This window comes from Vipera berus, assembly GCF_964194415.1.
Source record: "Vipera berus genome assembly, chromosome: 2".
Classification (NCBI taxonomy): Eukaryota; Metazoa; Chordata; class Lepidosauria; order Squamata; family Viperidae; genus Vipera; species Vipera berus.
Window position 1 is genome coordinate 79,709,423 of NC_138203.1, and position 20,379 is coordinate 79,729,801.

The following is a 20,379-nucleotide window of genomic DNA, read 5'->3' on the forward strand; positions in this document are numbered from 1 at the left end:
GATCTTGGGCTGAACAACAACATAAGGAAGAAGGAGTATGTGAAGCTGGAGAAGCACCAGGGCCTGAAGGACAAACTCAAGAGGATGTAAAGGCCAAAGTGGATCCAGTGGTAGTAGAAATACTTGGGGCTGCTGACTCCTAAGCTGGGGAAGTGTCTCTGACAAATCCCAGGAATAACATTATACTTTGCTCGGACGAGTGCAGTGCTAGGAACTGCAAAGATATTGCGCAAGACCCTCAAACTTCCAGGTCTCTACTAGAGGACCTGATATTGAGAAACACAAGAGACCACCCATAGGGATGAGATGGGAAACTTTTATATGTAACAAAGCAGACAAATATATTGAATCGGGTACTCATTGTCCCTACTTATATTGCCTTGAGAAAGTATATTGGTTAAAAAAAAGTGTTATTTCACACACAACAGTGTGAAAATGGTCCCACCCCCCCCAAACAAAATAGTTTAACCATAGAAGCAGAAACATACTTAATGAGAGAATCCTTTATCTAACCAAAAGCATCTCCCTGAACTGAAATAACTGTTTATTAATTTTTTTTCTTCCTGCTAGGTTTATAGAATGAGGAACCTGCATTCATGGTCTTTCTTTTTTCAAAAAAAATTTACATTTTTATTAATTTATCAGTGGGTTAGGATGCTGAGCTTGTCGATCAGAAGGTCGGCAGTTTGGCGGGTCGAATCCCGAGTGCCGCGTAACAGAGGGAGCGCCTGTTACTCATCCCAGCTTCTGCCAACCTAGCAGTTCGAAAGCACGTAAAAATGCAAGTAGAAAAATAGGGATCACTACAGTGGGAAGGTTCAGCCCAAGATCAACATGTCAGGAGTTCAAGTTGATTACTTTATTGCAGTATTAACAGCCATTTCTGTTTCTTCTATTCCTTTTTCTTTCTTTCTCTTTTTTCAATTCTATCCAATCCCCCTTCCTTTGATTTCATTTTTTTTTAATTTCTTACCTTTGGACCCTCATTTTTAACAAATGGGGATAAGTTAGGAAATGCCAATTGACCTAAAATCAATAAATAGCAATTATTAATTATTATTTTGATGTTCTATCATTTCTATAAAGTGATGTGGATATGCAGAACACAGCAATCTGTGTGTTTCTACGAAACGGACTCTCTTTTTCAGAGTTGTTATAACCTAACTGGAGCCACTTAGGTGAGATGAATGGTGTAAAATTTTAATAAATACAGTAAATAAAATATTTACGTTTTTCCAAAAGTGATATACTGCATAAATCCATAGGCATTCTCCCTTCAATATCGCATACTGGCTGCAGAACGTAGCTGAACCAAAGTACTTTCATAGTGTCTCTCTTTCAACTGTTCATTCACGTACAATTCTACCCCGTCGTTTGTGCAGTAGCAGTAATCTTTCTCAAATATTTACATTTTCAGAAGAAAAAAAAGCAAAAAGCAAGCAAAGCACCAAGGATATACCCACAAAGCCTTGGTGGAGCAGTGGGCTAATGCCTCCTTAAGTAACACCAGCTGCCTGCAATTAGTGCAGGTTCGCATCCCACCAGGCTCAAGGTTGACGCAGCCTTCCATCCCAGGTAAAATGAGGACCCAGATTGTTGGGGGCAATTAAGCTGACTTTGTAATAATGCCGCTTGGGGGTGTGTGTGTGAAAGCCCTAATAAGCAGGCATATACATAGAATGAAGGCTACTGCTAAGCTTGTAAGCCGCCCTGAGTCTTTGGAGAAGGGCGGGATATAAATGGAATTAAAATTAAAAAAAAACACCTTACAGTACAATAAATGCCCTTTGGCAGCTGATCTCCGGAGGAGTGGAAACATGCCACAACTTTGCAGGCTGCATAACCTTATGTCAGGGTTAGGGTTACAGAGCTTTTCAAGTTTTGTTCACTGTGGACTTAAATCTCTGATTAAAGTTTTTCTATTAGCAACAAACAAGACAGCATTAGTTAGGTTGTCAATGTTAGGTGGCACATCATTAGTAACAAGCTAACTTGCAAACACCCAGCTTCCGCAGCACTAATGAGAGAATACCAGATAATTCTCGACTTGGGACCATTGAGCCCAAAATTTCTGTTGCAAAGCGAGACAGTGGTTAAGTGAGTTTTGCTCAACTTTACGACTTTTCTTGCCACCTTTGTTTAAGTGGATCCCTGCAGTGGTTAAATTAGTAACATGTTTGTGAGGTGAAAGGGACGCGGTGTCAGTGGGTTAGGACGCTGAGCTTGTCGATCAGAAGGTCGGCAGTTAGGTGGGTCAAATCCCGAGTGCCGCATAACAGAGTGAGCACCTGTTACCCGTCCCAGCTTCTGCCAACCTAGTAGTTCGAAAGTACGTAAAAATGCAAGTAGAAAAATAGGGACCACTACGGTGGGAAGGTAACAGTGTTCCGTGCGCCTTTGGCGTCTAGTCATGCCGGTCACATGACCATGGAGACATCCTCGGACAAGCGCTGGCTCTTCGGCTTTGAAACAGAGATGAGCACCGGCCCCTAGAGTCAGAAATGACTAGCACGCATGTGCGGGGGAACCTTTACCTTTACCTTGTGAGGTGAATCTGGCTTTCCCGTTGACTTCGCTTGTCAGACAATTGTAAAAGGGGATCACATGACCCCGAGACACTGCAACCGTCATAAATATGAGTCCGTTGCTAAGCATCTGAATTTTGATTGCATGACCGTGGGGATACAGCAAAGGTCATAAATGTGAAAAATGGTCACTTTTTTCAGTGCTGTTGTAACTTTGAATGGTCACTAAATGAACTGTTGTAAATTGAGGACCATCTGTATTGCTGTGTTCCTGAAGTATGAGTTACCATGCCTTTTCGGCCTTTAAAAGGTTGACTTTCATCATACGTTAAATTCTATGGATCAGAATTAAGTTCTATGGAGTGCCATACTTTGGGGAATGTGTTCCTTTTTTAACATTCCCTAAATTTATCTTTGTTGTATATAAACTGTAAACTGCCTAGTTTATTTTACCTTCGTATACTAATGAATTGCTGGCAACTGCTCAAAATATTTGTGAAACAGGTTAGCACGTTGTGCCAATTAATATACCATTTTACTTAAATGTTAAAAGGACCCACTGAACTATGTAACATATTTAAAATGACTAAGTGACCCAATAAAAGTGAAAGGATGAAGGAGAGTTAAATGAAGCCAGTGGTTTTAAAAAAAAACCTTCAAGATTCATTTCACAATGCTTAAACAGGGAAATTAAAACGTTGTCCAGATTTCCAAATTAAAATGTCCAGAATTGATCCATGTGTGCCTTGTTCTGGACTCCCCCAGTCTGATGCTGCTGACCAAGCTGTCTGGGAATTTTGGGAGTTATAATCCAATATATTTTAATCCAGATAGCCATTAAAGCTTGATAGTGATTGAGGCAGCACATTATAAGAGTCAACCACTTAAAGGGGGGGGGGAAATCCCTCACTCATTTTTCCCAGAAACTGCCCAATTTTCATCAGCACCTGCACCAAAAGAACACCTGCAAGATTGTTCAGCGTCATTAGTCTTCTCTTCATTGGCCAAGCGGGCAGCAGTAGATGCAGAAAAGAAGGGGGAATATTCAGAGAAGAAAACCAGCAGTGCTGACATCGCTCATCCACACCAAATTTTATAACTTCCCTTGAATTCTGATTGCTCTGCCTTTGCTGAGGTCCACCCATTCAGAAACCCTCATTCTTCAAGGTCCATCCTCTGCTGGGGCCACTACCACATCAGTTCTCTCTGTCAAATAAATGTTTTTTTTAAGGAAACACATGCACACATGAAAACAAAGCCTTTAATCTGAGAATCAGCGGAAGGAAGACAGCGATTCCCAACCCAATAAGACCTATAGAAGCACCAAGGAGCAGTTGAAAAGGAATGTGAGGGATGCAGGCCAGTGACTTAGAGGCTACCCACCGTTTACTGACAAATTCTGTTTCTTATTTGAAAGTTACAAACGTAACAGTATAAGGAATGACCAGCAGAATGTGAATTTTTCACTCTTTCCCCATCTTACCATTTGCCTCAGAGACTTGATTAACTTTTTAAAAGCAGACTGTAAATTTGGTGAAGTGAGTACATGAACTTCCAAAAATGCACCACAGGATATAAACTGAAGCATTACAAACCATATGCAGAATTGACTTGGGAGGCCGGTGTGTGGTGTAGTTGGTTCACATGGTGTGGTAGGATGGAGGGTTTGTTGTCACTGTGTGTTGGGGGGATAGAGCACGGGGGGAGGCTCAGCTAATCTCAATGTACACATGTTGTACTTTGACAATAAAGGTTTATTATTTCCATTAGATTTCAAAGGGATGAATGGTTTGCAATGAAATATAAGGGGACAAATGGAACTCTTTTGTCCTTTCCCACATGAGTTAAGAAAAATTAAGCAAAACATCCCTTAGCTTGTGCACTTCACACTGTAGACTACCATGGATACTTTGCACTTGTTATGAAAGTTGAAGAATTATCAAGGTTTTCACTCTATCATTGGTGCATATATCACCTCCACTTGAATTATCCAGACTTCGAAAGATACACTAACACACCAAATTCCTACCAGATGCTGCTAGCTACATAAAAATATGTACTTATTTTATTTTACAGCAGCATACGAAAGAATACAGAGACTGTTATTGGGTAAAAAAAAGTATAAGCTATTTAATAATAGTTGTAGGAGAAGAAAAGGCAGATCCCATGGGTGGAGTCAAGAGAGGAATCAGACTGGAGTCACTATGTCACCACAAGTGATCGAAGTCCAGCCTCCTTTGAATTCCATTGAGTTATCTAATGCCAATTTGGTGCTGTCCATTAATTGAATACATTCTTTATTCTATAAGCAATAAAGCAATAAAGTTTCTTAACTGGAATGTGTGGTTCTGATTCTTTGCACCTGGCAAGCTTTCCCAAAGAAACAATGCAGCCACTATAGACCTATAATTGCTTACTGTGAACAGGTTGGCATTCCAATCCATAGTTTTGCCACAGTGTTTACAACAAACAAAACATGTTTTTTCCCTTCACCAACTTCAAGTCACGAGTAATAAAGTTTCTTCTTTATACAAGTCATAGTAAATATTATTCAGAGTTTGGCTGTGTTTGACCCTGAAATTCTCAAGAATATTCTCAGCCACACCTAAGGATAAAAAGGAAGGGCAGTACCCAGTTCTGATGCTTGCTGCAGCTCGTTCTCTACATGCTAAACTATTAACTAACCATTAACTATTAAAATGATGTCTGATCACATCTAATGTATGCAATTTATGAGTAATTCATGGAGCTAAAGAGCAAGTACAAAAGTCAGAAACCAAATCAGTGAAAGATGTTAATGATGACTGTAACTGAAATAGTTAATTTTTAAAATATTTGTTGGCTTAAGATCTGTTTCATGTGCACTTTATGTTAACATTATTTACAACATGTTCTTACATTATGGTAAAAAACTTAACATTACTCTTTATGCTGAGCAATGTCTTGGTTCTAAGACTAAGTCATCCAATTTGAGAGCCAGAACAATTTTGGTCTCATTGCCAGACTGAAGTTATGAGGAAATAGATCTATAAAATCTTTCCATAAAGTGTACTCTGAACTGCAGGCCAGCCTCAAGGATTTTGTCTGAAAAGGAAACATTAGCAAGCGCAAACAGAAATTACAAACCTAGAGAGGTTGAAGACAGGTCTCTTCAAAAGTATTCAGTGGGCAACTCCTTTTAAGATAACCGGGAAGATGATTCTCAACCCATGTTCTTGCACGTTTCTTTACTACAACTGCCATAATATTTTTTAATAATCTTCTAGTCTTCCAGCTATGCTCCATCAGTGCTGACAAAAATGCAGGTCACATGGGAAAAGACCGCTATGAAAATCAGATAATTTAATATATCCCAAGTATCTTAGCTGAGATGCTAAGAGTACTAATCTCTCTACTATTTGTTAGAAGTTAGGATTCATTCTTTCAGATGTATATGTAGCATAGTGTGTTTTACTACAGATAGTCCTTGCATTACGACTATTTGTTTAATGAGTGTTTGAAGTTTCAATGGCCTTGGAAAAAGTAACTTATGACCAGTATTCACATGTATGACTTGTACCACCAGTGCAGTCATGTGATCATAATTCAGGCACTTGGCAAGTGACTCACATGTACAACCAGTTGCAGCATCCTTTGATCAGAGAATCATGATTTTCAACCTTTTTTTTTTGCTGTTTTCCACCCAAAACCTGAATTTGCTTAATCACCACATGATTCGTTTAACAATTGCCAAAAAAATTGTTGTGAAATCAGGTCCAACTTAACCAGGTCCAATTTCACCACAACAACTTACAATGGAAATTCCAGTTCCAAACGTGATTGTAAGTCAAGGACTATCTGTATTTAGAATATTTATGACTTGCTCATCTTCCATCAAGACGCTTCAATGATTCGAGGATAAACTTGCTTAGCTCCATTTGGTTTAGAATAATAGAATAATAGTTTTATTATTTTCAACAGTTGATGAAGGCTCGTTTTTTTATATGTAATCAATAACTATAAACAGTTTTGTTTCATGCAGATCTTTCTAGATCAAAAGCAATGTATGCGTATGTCTAGAGTTGCAGACATGCACACAAAGACACAAGAAAAACATAACCCGAGAAACAAAGAGCAGGTAAGTCCTTACCGTGTGCCACCCAGCCATGTTTACATTGATCACAGGTTCTCAGGTTTATCTTCCCTGGTTGGAAACATTCACATGTGCAATTTACCAATGTGCAGCGTATTGCCTAAAACAAGAAAAGTGAAACCAACATATATAAAAACTTTACTTGAAGAAGAAGAAATAACCCTGTAATTCAAAGAATCAAAGTTCTTTATATACATTATCTCAAAATGTATAACTTTTTATGTTATGTATATAGATGTATATAGTTGGGTGACCATATGAGCAGTGGCCACTGACACCACCAGGTGGCGCTATACTGCAACTGGATTGGCTGGCTTGCGGACGGTGGGAAATTCAGTTAAAGGGATTGGCCTGAGGTGTACCTGGCCAGGTATATAAGGGATTCAGGCAGCCCTTTGTTCCAGTTCAGTCTGACCACAATAAAGAGCTGATATGCTGCACTCATCTGCCTGGCGTCGTTCCATGCGGTCCAAAACCCACTACACAAAACTTTAAATTAGTTTTGAGGAAGGCCAGTGTTGCAAATTTAGGAAATTAATCTGAAGAGATTAATGGCATCAAAACAACTGACTTTGAGGCTAGAATTGATCTGTAGATTTCCAAAACCATAGTTCAACCTTTGACACAATGTACCTCATCTCAGTGAACACTTAACACATTATATTTAATGTACAAAGGTACACATAGTATAATAATATTCACATAACATGGAAGCTACAAAAGCTACACATTATCAGGCCATTTTTCTATTTCGACCTAACCACGGTATTAACATGCCAAAGAAAACTATCTATTATCTACTATTTCTGGCGTGACCACATACTGTTGTATCCCTATCTTTCCCAACCCATACCTGAGGCAATCGTAATTTATCATTGGCCTGTTCCAGGATTAAGCAAACAGGTACAATCAGATATAGTTCACCAACCACATGTCAACCATGTGTAGCAACTATTAGCCACTTTAGGCTGCTGTGGACTTAGCTGTCCACTCCTGTATATGGGCTCTATCTTGCAGACCTGTGCTGCTACCCACTCTTCTGGTAACACAAGGAATCTGGATCTTTCAAAATGGTTCCCCTCCTGTAATAAGCCAATCCCCAGTTTGGAGACCTGGATCAGTTAACCAGTTGTTTGGTGATACTTGAGAGAGAATCAATTCAGCCATTTTACAGTAGAGTCTCCCCTTGGCCCATGCCTGTGAGTAGATGTTTGGGATGCTTTTGAACAAGTGGGTTTAGCATTCTTTCAGAAAAGTGCTAAACCCATGTTTGAAAATCATTTACCAAGTGTGAGGGAATACAGTACAGTATAGTGGGGAAAGACTCTTCCCCCATTGTGCAACCTCTCTCTTTGTCTGTTATTTGTTAAGCTACTTTTAAACACAGGTTTACTGCTCTGTCAGAAGAGTATTAAGTACATGTTTTAACTAGCCTGGCTTAATACCTGACAGGCATACAAGTGTGTATGCCCTGAAATGAGAGAGAGCTTCACCCTGTTCCCCCATCTGTCATTTGTTGTTTAGGCTACTTCTAAATGTGGATTTAGTATTATTCTGGGGGGGGGGGGACAACTGTGTTCAAAAAAACCTCAACACAGAGTTCATATCCTTTCATAAGAATGGTAACCTATGCTTAAATGTACCTCCCAAATAACTGTCAGGCTCTGAGGGAGTAGTAGTGACCCGCAGCTATGAGAGGAAACAGGTAAACCATAGAAAACCTGTTCTTCACCTGCTGGTTTTCTACTCCTATAGAGGAGTAGAATAGAAAATGCTACATGGAAAATGAACATCAGCTGGGTAGAGGTTTTGCTTTCAATTCTCCTGAACTGGAGATCTGGGAATGTTGAACGTTTCTTTGTCTCTTTTCCCCAGACCTGGCAGCTGATTGCTTAGAATGGTTCATGGAATCCAGAACTTATTACACAAAAATAAATTTCCCCCAATCTCTCTTCTGTCCTCTCTCCTGGCCTGGGACCAAGCTTCCAGAACCTTCTTCAGAGCTGGAGAGATAGATTTGTCTGAACTGCTAGTCTAGAAGTCTCTAAAAATTCATTTCCCAGTGCCAGAGGACTTTTGGGGAGGGGGCAGAGAAACAAAAACAGGAGAAATCTGTTCTTGTCTTTTAAATAGTTGTATCTTAAGGACAGCTCCATTTGATATTTAATCTTCTGGCAGAATAGAATTCGGAAGTGGAAGAAACCAATGTGAGGAAGAGCCCTCAAAATCCTTCCGTGCATTTTAGAATAGGTTTGATATCTTCTGTTACCATTTCATCAAATATTCATTCTGGAGGATTCCCATTTTTTTTCAGAGGAGATTTTATAGAAACCCAATAGAAACACCGAGGCTGAAGAATCTTAATGTAAATATCATGTAAGTTCCAATGGATCTTTGCCATGAAACATAAACATGACAAGCTTTTTTTTATTCTTTAAGTATACATTGAAGAAATACAGAACAAAGATCCCTAACTCCCCACCTTATTCTATTTCTAAATACCTCATGTTTCTTTTCTGAAGACATATCTAATAATATACAACTTAAGCATCAGGATTTCATTTAGTTAATATGTATGTTCCTAAGCTGTTGATGATTCTAGAAAGAATGTTGAGATTCTAAAAAGAGACTCCAGAAAGACTGCAGAGAAGAGCAACAAAGATGATTAGGGGACTGAAGGCTAAAACATATGAAGAATGGTTGCAGGTACTGTGTATGTCTAGTTTAATGTAAAGAAGGACTAGGGGGTGATGTGATAGCAGTGTTCCAATATCTCAGGAAGAAGACAGAGTCAAGCTATTCTCCAAAGTACCTGAAGGCAGGAAAAGAAGCAATCTAGAACAGAGGAGAAATTTCCTGTCAGTGAGAACAATTAATAAGTGGAATGACTTGCCTCCAGAAGTGTGGGTGCTCTAACACTGGAGATTTTTAAGAAGAAATTGGGCAGCATTTGTCTGAAATGGTATAGGGCAGAGGTGTCAAACTGGTGGCCTACAGGCTGGATGCGTCACACGGAGGCCACGCCTACCCCGGCTCCGCAAAGGCAAAAAATGTTGTGATACATCACAATACATCACGTGACGTGATCGAGTTTTACACCTGTGGTAAAGGATTTTCTGCTTGACAAGGGGGTTGGACTAGAAGACCTCCAAAGTCCCTTCCATCTATGTTATTCTGTTATTCTAAGCACAATATAATGATGAAGGAATTGAAGAAAACTAGCTCAGGACGTCTGCACCAGCTTCAGTTTGCCTCTATCACTGCTTTATTTTCCAAAGTATGAAAGTTCACTTTTTGACAACTTAAAAAGAAAATTCCTTTAAAAATATGAACCCTTTTTATAATGAAAAGTAAATAGGTAAGATTAAAATGCACCTTATAAGAATAAGACATCACTTTGGAGGGAAAAGCTGTGTAATTTAAAAATATATGAACTAAATACATAAATAATAACCAAGACATTATTTTAGGCCAAGATCTCACTTTTTAAAGGCTACTGAAGATGACCCTGGGCCCTTTAAAGACTAGTAGTAAAAGTATGGTATGCATTTAGGCTTAATTTGCAAACAGGCTTTTGAAATGAAGGAAATTAAATTCAACGTTCACACATTAACATTCTACTCTAAGTACTGAAATGCCAGAAAAGGATCATTCTGCCAATTTGAATACAATCATTTCTTCAAAGGTCAAAGGGAGGGAGTGGGAGCAACTGCAGTAATAGGTGAAATTCCTGAATGATACTTTAGCAATTTTTTTAAAAAATTGCAAAACTCTATCGTTGTTTCAGGCTAGCGCTTCAGGATGCCATCAGATGCACACTCAGGGCATATCCATACTTAATACTTAAGCAGCCGCTGTCCTGGGCTTATGCCAGTTTCAGGTATCAGCCTAAGTAAATCATAACCAAACTGAAACATCCAGCAACAGATTGCAGGGTTATCAGTTCAAACAACACACTACATTCTCCCATTGCAAATTCCCTATTGTTGTAGCCTCTGCCCTTTCTGGCTAGCAAGCATCAGTGACCGTCCTTTCTATGGGCAGTTCTTCTTGGGTTATTTGCGCAGGTAGTCCTCGACCTACGACCAAAATTGAGCCCAAAATTTATTTTGCTAAGTGAGACATTTGTTAAATGAGTTTTGGGCCTGTTTTTACAGCTTTTCTTAACACAGTTGTTACGTGAATCACTGCTGTTGTTAAATTAGTAGCACAGGTTGTTAAGTGAATCTGGCTTCTCCATTGACTTTGCTTGGCAGAATTTCGCAAAAGGGCATCCCATGACCCAACCGTCATAAATATGAGTCGGTTAGCAAGCGTCTGAATTTTGATCATGTGACCGTGAGGGATGCTGCAATGCTCGTGTGAAAAATGGTCCTAGGTCTCTTTTTTCAGTGCCGTTGTAACTCTGAACAGTTACTGAATGAACTGTTGTAAGTTGCGGACTACCTGTATTTAATATGTATGCCTACATCTATACATGTATTTGTATAGGTGGTGCATCTGTCACCCACACAAAAAAGTTAAATTGAATGTATACATATAGAATTAAAGTTTCAGAATTTGCATTCAAGCAGCCACAACTACGGGGTTTTTTTCCCCACTTCCTTATTGCCAACACTCTTGAATATATTTTGGAGATATCTTTATCATGAATTCAGCAACAGCACAATGGGTATAAATCTTCTTTGAAAATAGAAGGGTTTTGACATACCAAACAGCCCTATGGATTGTTTGAGAGCTGGGAGTAAAATTCTCCTTATCTCAAGTGACTGATAAAACAATAAAATAACTTCTGCTGAAAAATAGCACAGGGAAAAGTAAGAAATCAGGGGGAAAGAGGGGGGAAAAAACTCAGGTGTTAGGAAGAGGGAGGAAGCAAGGAAAAACAATGAAAAGGTTTCTACTGGAGTTTGAACCAGACACCCTCCACTTACAAGGCAAATATTATAAACATTGTATTACTAAGGCATTCATGGTAAAAAGGCACAGAGAATATGGTAAATATTTAGCCAGTTGAAGAGGTTCTCCTGACTCTACGAAATAGCCAACGAACTGGACCCTGCTTGCAACAGGCACACTATGTAAAACAGACAAGGGCCTTGTGGCCATTTGGGGGCAGGAATCAAAAAATTGGGTAACAATGAAATATGTTGGGGAAAAAATCTGTTTAGAATACCGTACAAGAAGTCTCCTGCTAGGAAGTGAGGATGTTCTATAGCAGGGGGTTCCCCCCCATCCGTGGCATGCCAGGAACCGGTCCGTTCAAACAAGCGAAGCCCCATCCACAGGATGCAGTTAGCACGCAAAATCACGCCCCTCCAGTCCGTGAAAAAAAAATATCTCTCCACAAAACCAGTCCCTGGTGCCCAAACAGTTGGGGAACCTCTGTTCTATAGCGTATTGTGGCATGTTCAGTTTGATACATGTAAAGCAAATTTTAGCAGGCACTTGGGAGATTTCTATTGCAGGAGGTCAGGGGAAACCTAGAAAATTTCAGAAATCAAGGAATATCAATATGTTGAGCAGATGAGTAAAATCTCAAGGTGTCATAGTGAAATTTGACAGTTATTCAAATTTCTACAGAATCTGATATGTGAAGTACAATTATATGAATTTGAAAGCAATTTATTAAAATGTTGGTAAGGTCTGCCATGTATCTCAAATAGCCATTGTGAGTTCTTATTTCTAATGCATCTAATCTAATCTAATCTAATCTAATCTAATCTAATCTAATCTAATCTAATCTAATCTAATCCATTAAATTTTTGCACGTCAAATACCGTAGAATTATGTGCTTATTACGGTACCTACAAAATATTATGACTTTGTTGTTATGAGTTTCAACAGGGAAGGGAATTGGAAGGGGAGTGAAAAACATGCGTCCTGCCCTCCACAAATAGTTGCTGTCTTGTTTGGCAAAGAGACAATGGACTGTGCAAATAAGGAAACAAATTGCACTGAATATATAGAGATCAACTTCACATGAACATGCAGGAAATCGGATCCTTTCTCAGGAAAAATTGCCAGAGTGTGAGCTATATCTTTTGCTAACACAGAGAAAGAAATGTCACGTTGTTTTTCAAACTGCATCTCTCTCTCTCTTGAATAAATTGGCATGCACCCCATGCAAGAGGAAGAGAGCTGAACTTTCAAGAACTTAACTTGGAAAATACAATAGCCTGCAGCGGGAAGGGTGTAATTGTATGGAAAAACACCGGTTTTTCTTCGTGCAGAATACTTCACACAACCTTTTGACTCTTGCCCTTAGTCAGCATTCTCAGCCAAAGCTACCTAATGAATCTCTTTCTCTCTCTCCTTCCCTCCATCACTTTCTCTCTCTCTCTGTCTGTCTCTCGTCTCTCGTCTCTCTCTCTCTCTCTCTCTCTCTCTCTCTCTCTGTCTCTCGTCTCTCTCTCTCTCTCTCTCTGTCTCTCTCTCTCTCTTAGAATGTGGATTATTTCCAAAAGAATTAACATAAACCATGCTTTATAAATTATTTCCTTTGCTCGCTGGTCTCTAATAAAATCTTATTATCTCTTCCGTGATCATTGCTTTTTGAAAGTATCCCCTATCTTTTCCTCTACAGCTGCTGCTTTATATTATATTCTTAAAAGGGCCTGTTTAAAGGGGTGTGTGTGTGTGTGTGTGTGTGTGTGTGTGTGTGTGTGTGAATCTTGCTCTATTGCACCTGACATTTAAATGCTCCAACCAATGACAACTGACCAATTGTTCATTAGTGAGGTTGTAAAACACTGTTGTACCTATCAATGATTAAAGGAATTAGAAATATGAAATATAAGAGCACCCACAAAACTGCTGAATAGGCAAGAATAATATATGTGACTGTGGGTTATAAGATGAAGGGGGTGGGAGAATCTACCAAAAGGTCCTTCTGAGTGTTCAATACATTATTGACTCAGTAATATATCAGATCTCTCCTAGTCAGTAATGGTGTCTTTCTCTAATATGTTCATTAATTAATGAACTCAGTAATTAATTGTACTGCAAAACGGAGTAGAAAAAAGTAGAGGTTTTTTTGCTAACAAATGCTTTCCTTCACCTTTTATTTCTTTTTTTCTTCTTCATATTTTTAACAGATTACTGTTGCTTAAATAGATGCATCAGCCATGGCCCAGTGAATTGTTAGAGAAATTCTATTAACACTTAAATATGGTTTGTTTGTTTTTACAAATCTCTATTTTCCTTCCTTCTTATTCTGAAAATTAAAAGAAATCACAAGGTTGATTGTGAAAATCCAAATTGAATATTATGGCCTGAATATTCCATTATATTTGGGGCCTGGTGTTGTTGCATGTGTGTTTCACAGCAAATCAATAGACTTGAAAGTATTTTAAACACCTGGCTCATTTATTCAACAACAACAACAATATGTGAAGACACTTCAATCTTAACATTACATGTAGTCCTTGATTTATGTCCACAACTGGGAATAGAATTTTGGTCGATAAACGATGTGTTCATGAAGTGATTCATCACGTGACCACACCCAACTTTACAACCATTTTACTCTGGTTATTTAGAAAATCATGTCATTAAGTGAATTACACAGTTGTTAAGTGAATGTAGTTTCCCCAATTGATTGTGATTGTTGGAAACTTAGCTTGGAAGGTCAAAAATCATGATAATCTGACCTCAAGAAGTTGCAGCCTTCATAAATACGAATCAGTTGCCAAGTGCCTGAATCACAATCATGCAATTGCAGGAATGGGTGCGTCGGTTGTAACTTCAAGGGTGGGTCACAAGTCACTTTTGCCAAGATTGTTGTAACTTTCAACCATCATGAAATAAATAGTTGTAAGGTGAGGATCGCCTGTATATAATTGGGATGCTTAACAATATCCTGATTTTAAATGCATTAGTGGTGGAATATTATATCCCTTGTAGCAGAGTAAGTCCTACTGAACTCAATAAGATTTCTTGTTAATAAGTCTGCACAGAATAGCATAGTAATAAAACATTTATATTTGCTACACGACGGCATCTAAAGTAAGAACAGAAGGAAGTAGTAGCATTTATTTCTCATCATTGCTCCTTGATTTTTTTAAAACATATGAACAATTTTCTTTCCATTTCAACCAATGGAAATGAATTAATCTGTTGCAGCACCAGAATTGATATAGATCTACTGCTGGTTTTTATGACCAGAAGTAATAGTCAAGGATCGGTAGAGCTTTCCAACACATTTTGGAATATCTCCATTTTTCCTTGTGGCATTTGAGAATGAGTACATTAAATCTGACCCAGGAATGGGTCTTTCTTTCATTAAGGATATCATGATGGAATTCTTACATGTGTATATTAACTTAATTTGGGTTTGCTTATGCTAAATAAGTAATGTTACAATAGAACTGCACATTTGTATGATGAAAATAATATTGATTTCTAACAAATATGTAATTTTTAAAACTAAAAAAAGTCAAATAATGTTATGTCAATTGAAGATTATGAAAATGGCAGCTACTATCTCTGTCTTGAGAGTTTATGATAGTGACAAGATACACTAAGCAGAACACAATACATGTTTAACAAGTCAAGAACATTTTACTAATTTTATATTTGTAATCAATAGGATATGGCATGGAATAAACTGAATTAATACTGCTAAATAAATAAAAATAATGAATTGTTTGTTAATAAATTCACACATTTCACTAAATGGCATCTTCATGGAAAGCTTTTTTTTTTTAAAGATAAGCAACTGTAAGTTATAAGTATAACTCAACAGATTGCACATCAACATATATACTTTGGAAAAGCTCATCTGAATCAAAACGAAAAATAAACTTGCTGAGAGCCCAAATTACAAAGGAAATCCTTCTGCTGGGATCCTTCAGCACAGCTTTCTCAATGGTGGCATCCATCTGGTAGCTGTATCTGCCCTCACATGTAAAAGCTACTTTTGCCTAACACATTTCCATAAAGTAGCAAAATGTTGACTTTAAGAAAGGCCATTTAGAACATGTTAGGGTGGGGTTTTTTTTTAGATCTTCCTCCTTTGGTTAGTGCTACTTTAATATATACTACTTAGATTTTTTTTTAACTCTTGATGTCTTGGTTGTATGTTGCTAAAGGCTGTTTGTAGTAAAAATATGGAAATATCAGTAATAAATGAATATGTCTCAAGCTGGGCTTTTAAGGAAGAAATAAAAAAGAGGGGGGGTTAAAACTCACAAGGTAAGTTTGAAAAGTATAGAGGGTTTTTTTTAAGAACTGAAAATGATTAGACTACAACTGTACGTCCAGATTACACTGTACAATTGTAGAAACAACTGAGGGCCAATGAGAGTAAAGAGATCAATCTCATGGCCTAACACACTTCAAACTAATTTTGAGTGGATGAGCTGTCTAAAAGCATGTTCCCAAATTTATTCAAAGGGGGGGGAACTGTGTGTCTCTGTGCAGGTGACAAATAGTCAAAGACAACATCTAATGTGAACAAACGCTTAAATACACCTGAACATAAACCTGGATCATTGTCTAGATGATTAGACACAGAAAACAAATTTCACAATATTCTGAATTGTTACTACCGGTATATTAAAAGAGAGCTGTCAAACAAATTGAGAACGTTAGTTATTACTGTCTAGTAGCATAATACTAAAATTTACTAGAGATATCAATTCCACCTGAATAACAAGTCAGCATTCATTTTGATAAAGTAAATGCAAACTCACTTCCATCAATAGAAAGACAAAACAAATATTATAACTGTTCAAGGAGTTATTACAACAGAGTTGCAGGAAGAGGACCGAAATGAAATCTTAGCTAGGATGCTCTGGAAGCATTTAACTATGCCATCTAAATCCGAGGTCCCCAACCCCTGGTCCATGGACCAGTACTGAGCTGTGGCATGGCAGCAACCTGTCCACACAAACAAGCAAAGCCCCATCCGTGGGATGCAGGAAGCACACAAAAACATGTACCCTCCAGTCCACGGAAAAACCTCTCTCCATGGAACCGGTCCCTGGTGCCCAAAAGGTTGGGGACCTCTGATCTAAATAATCCACAAGTAGTTGGAACATCAAGTACATTTTTAGATGGCCAATGGCCACCAGACAAAGTATTTCTTACATTTCCATCAAGTTTATAAATGCCTCGAAGAACGCATTTATAATAGCATTTAAGATGTCCTAATTCCATTCAGATTCAACTTCATGCAAAACATATCATGGAGTCATTTTTCTTTTAAAACCCTATTTCTAACTAAAATTGTGCTTAAAGAGGAGAAATCATCCTAAAAATAAAGCACTTGATTTTATTGAGCAACAATAATTCCAGCACCGCTTCTTAGCTATTTCCTCTTTATGCCTGCCTCTGGGTCTAATTCAAGGATATAAAAATTCTGTCTGATATCATATTACAGCATGTTAGCATTAATGGTATGGTCTCTTTTCAGTAACAGGGGCTGGATGTGCGTGGGGCGGCCTGAGAACCAATGAATCAGTCCTGTATTAATTGATTAAAATGCTAGTGCTGACAGAGAAAAGAATTGATGAATTGATACTGTGGTTGATGAAATTACTCTTGTTTGTACAATGGGGGGGAGAGAAAAATTGATGAGCTGAACCTGATATTAATTGTTTGAAATGCAATAGATAATAATGGAATCTTGTAACTGGAGATTACATGAAGTTCACCTACTGCAACAATTCAGCGGCCTAATTTTAAGGCAGGTCAGCATCACACAGAAACATGGGTTTCTGCAGGTAAAATTGTGGCAGGTTGGCTTAGTCCAACATGCATTAATGACAGCAGTGGCCAAAATCAAGGGAAATGCAACATGGAAAAGTTTGTGGAGAGAGGAAAAATGATTCTTTTGGCTCAGACCATTATTTTTCTCTATATTGGCCGATCAGACTACAAGAAAACACCCCTTTAAAATTCAACAGCTCACAAGGTAGGCTGCTTAGTGCCCAAAGTAAAAAAAAATGACACATAACTCATATTTCATCATTTAAAACAAAGATCAGTGCCATACAGAGCCCTGCAGTGCACTTCAAAACAGAGCAGCACAGCATTACAATTAAAATAGGAATAATTCACCTATGGAATGGATTGCAGATATTTCTATGATAGATCTGAACTTCTCCCTTCCTCCTAAAACTAATACCCTACAGACCTGTTCAAACATTAAAAATTTGGTTAAAAAATTGACTAAGTTGGAGAAGTTAAAGTAATATCTAATGTTAAACATACCAATAACACAACAGGCAAATATATAATTTTAACATTACAGCTGTCATCTGGAATAGATAGGCACATTGCTATAGACAGATGTTCTCTTGAAGCATAATCCATAACTCAGTCTTACCTACACAGGAAGTGGGACAGTCAGAAGTAGGATTTTATTACATTAAAGCCAACTGATACAAGTAACATGTCCAGCTTTGCTCCTAGTGTTAGACAGATCCTTTTCTTTTTGGGTAAGGGCACTGGACACGAAGTCCCTACGTTTTCACCTTCTAATAACAGTGGTAGCTGTTACAGTTGTGATGTTAAGAGGGAAACAGGATGCCTAACTATAACAACTATGATAATAAATGTGTGAATGAAGACAGGGGTTTTGGCAAAAAAAAATAATGTTTTGGCGAGACGTCTTGGCATGTTTTTGAATCTCTGGCACAAAGTGAATTAGCTGATACAAATCTCTCTTTTTTATGATGAAAATTATCAATTGCATAACGCAAATTCCCATAAAGGAAGGGAAACTTGTATGTCCAGGGGTCTTCAAACCTGGCCCTTTTATGACTTGTGGACTTCAACTCCCAGAATTCCTCAGCCAGTGTTACACTCAGTTTCTGTTTTCATATGGCTTAATAAGTTGTTTTATTCAGCTTTAGAATATATACATCTATCATAAAAGACATGGAGCCACTCAGGAAATAGTCTCAAGTGGGAACATATTGCCCATGGAGACAGTCATTATTTCCATCTGGATTTGTTAAATTCTCTAAATGGTATCTTAACTAAGGAATTAATAGCTCTTTTCTATGTACAAAATACAAAGTATATTGCCATTTACCACTCAGTTAAGATGCCATTTAGAGATTTTATATTTTTATCCAAAAATTAACAAATCCAGATGGAAATGGCTGTCTCCATGGGCAATATGCTCCCACCTGAGACTATTTCCTGAGTGGCTTCATGTCTTTTACTTTTAAGGGATAATTCACAGGAATCTTCTCAATGAATAGTCAGCACCTGGTTAGAGTTATATAAGAGTGAATGGCATTCAAGCATGTTGGACTTTGTTTGCTTGTGGCTATGGAAGGATTCTAGGCTGATCCCTCTTTTCACTCCAACCCCAGATTCTGCAATTCTTTCTCCTACAATCCCACAAAGTTCTCTTAAATCCATTAATAAAATTTTCTGTATATCTTTAGAAGAATATTTGTCACGCAGGTATCTTGGCCCTTTTATGACTTGTGGGCTTCAACTCCCAGAATTCCTCAGCCAGGCACACTGGCTGAGGAATTCTGGGAATTAAAGAGCACAAGTCATAAAAGAGCCACGTTTGAAGACCCCTGTTCTATATGAACTGAACTGTCTTTTCATTAAGCTTCAGTGTTTCCTACAAGAATATAATGCAACACACAGATCTCTGGGAAGAATGCAAATCAGTTCCTATTGATGGTATCTATAATGTGAAAACATTGACAAATATGTTTGATAATGGAATTATAGCATGTGAATATTTTAAAAAATTGCATAAACAACTTTATTCAAAAATTTGAGCAAGTTTGCAAAGACTCACTTTTTCTGGGAACACATTCCTTTAGAACAAAAAGTGTGATGCTGATCTTGGTGGTTCCCTTTGCATTTCAATATTGCTGAGTGCTCTTGCATATTTCCTACGTTCACACTCTGTATCAGTCATATGTAGTTTTTGAGTGATTCAGTGAATCTTAGCATTGTATCACCAGCTTTACATCACATTACATTAGCACTGTTTCCAGCTTGTATTTACTTTCCCTAATACAATTTGAAAGGTGCTAATATCATTATATTTCTCTATGGCATTCAGGAAAACAGTACTAATATTGTATGATGACAAGAATACTAACAAGATATAATATTCTGGGCAGAGAACAAATGTTCTCTTTAAGCAAACCATTAATGCTCAGAATGTTTTGCAAAGCTACTCAAAACTATTCCTTAGGGAAACCTAAGAATGAAGACATGCTAGAAAATAAAAGATATGTTTTCAAAATATAATATTGTACTATAAAAATAAGTATACTTACATAAACATTTTTATTTATGAAAAAGCATGCTTTCATTCTTGGGGAATGTTCTATAAAAGGTAAAATACAACGATCTGGAAAATCTATATTGAAAGAATCAGAAGGGGTCAGGTTTTTTGCAGAAACGCTAGGTACATACATTTTACCAATAGAAAAGAATATTTGTAACTCGGGGTTAAATTGTGGGGTCCTTGCTTGGTGGTTTTCTTGCAGATGTTTCATTACCAAACTAGGTAACATCATCGGTGCCCCAAATTCAGAGATCATTAAGAACACCAAGATGCACTGATGATGTTATCTACTTTGGTAGTGAAACATCTGCAAGGAAACACACTTTATTAAAATATACCTTTGTCAAACACAAGGTTGTTCTGCAGATTTATTGAATTAAAGATGTTTCATTGAACATTCAGAAAGACATACACATTCCCCAAAGGCATATTTACAGAAGGAATAC

At 37.8% G+C, this 20,379-nt stretch overlaps 1 protein-coding gene across 1 annotated transcript in view; it reads right to left on the reverse strand.

Moving 5' to 3' along the window:
• BNC2 (basonuclin zinc finger protein 2) overlaps positions 1-20,379 on the reverse strand; it is a gene marked incomplete at its 5' end in the record, with an annotated part of 307,089 nt that overhangs the window by 144,413 nt on the left and 142,297 nt on the right. Inside the window, one exon of the mRNA XM_081321218.1 lies at positions 6,655-6,757. Within this exon, the coding sequence (XP_081177344.1) occupies positions 6,655-6,757 (103 nt within the window). The remainder of the gene's footprint in view (positions 1-6,654; positions 6,758-20,379) is intronic.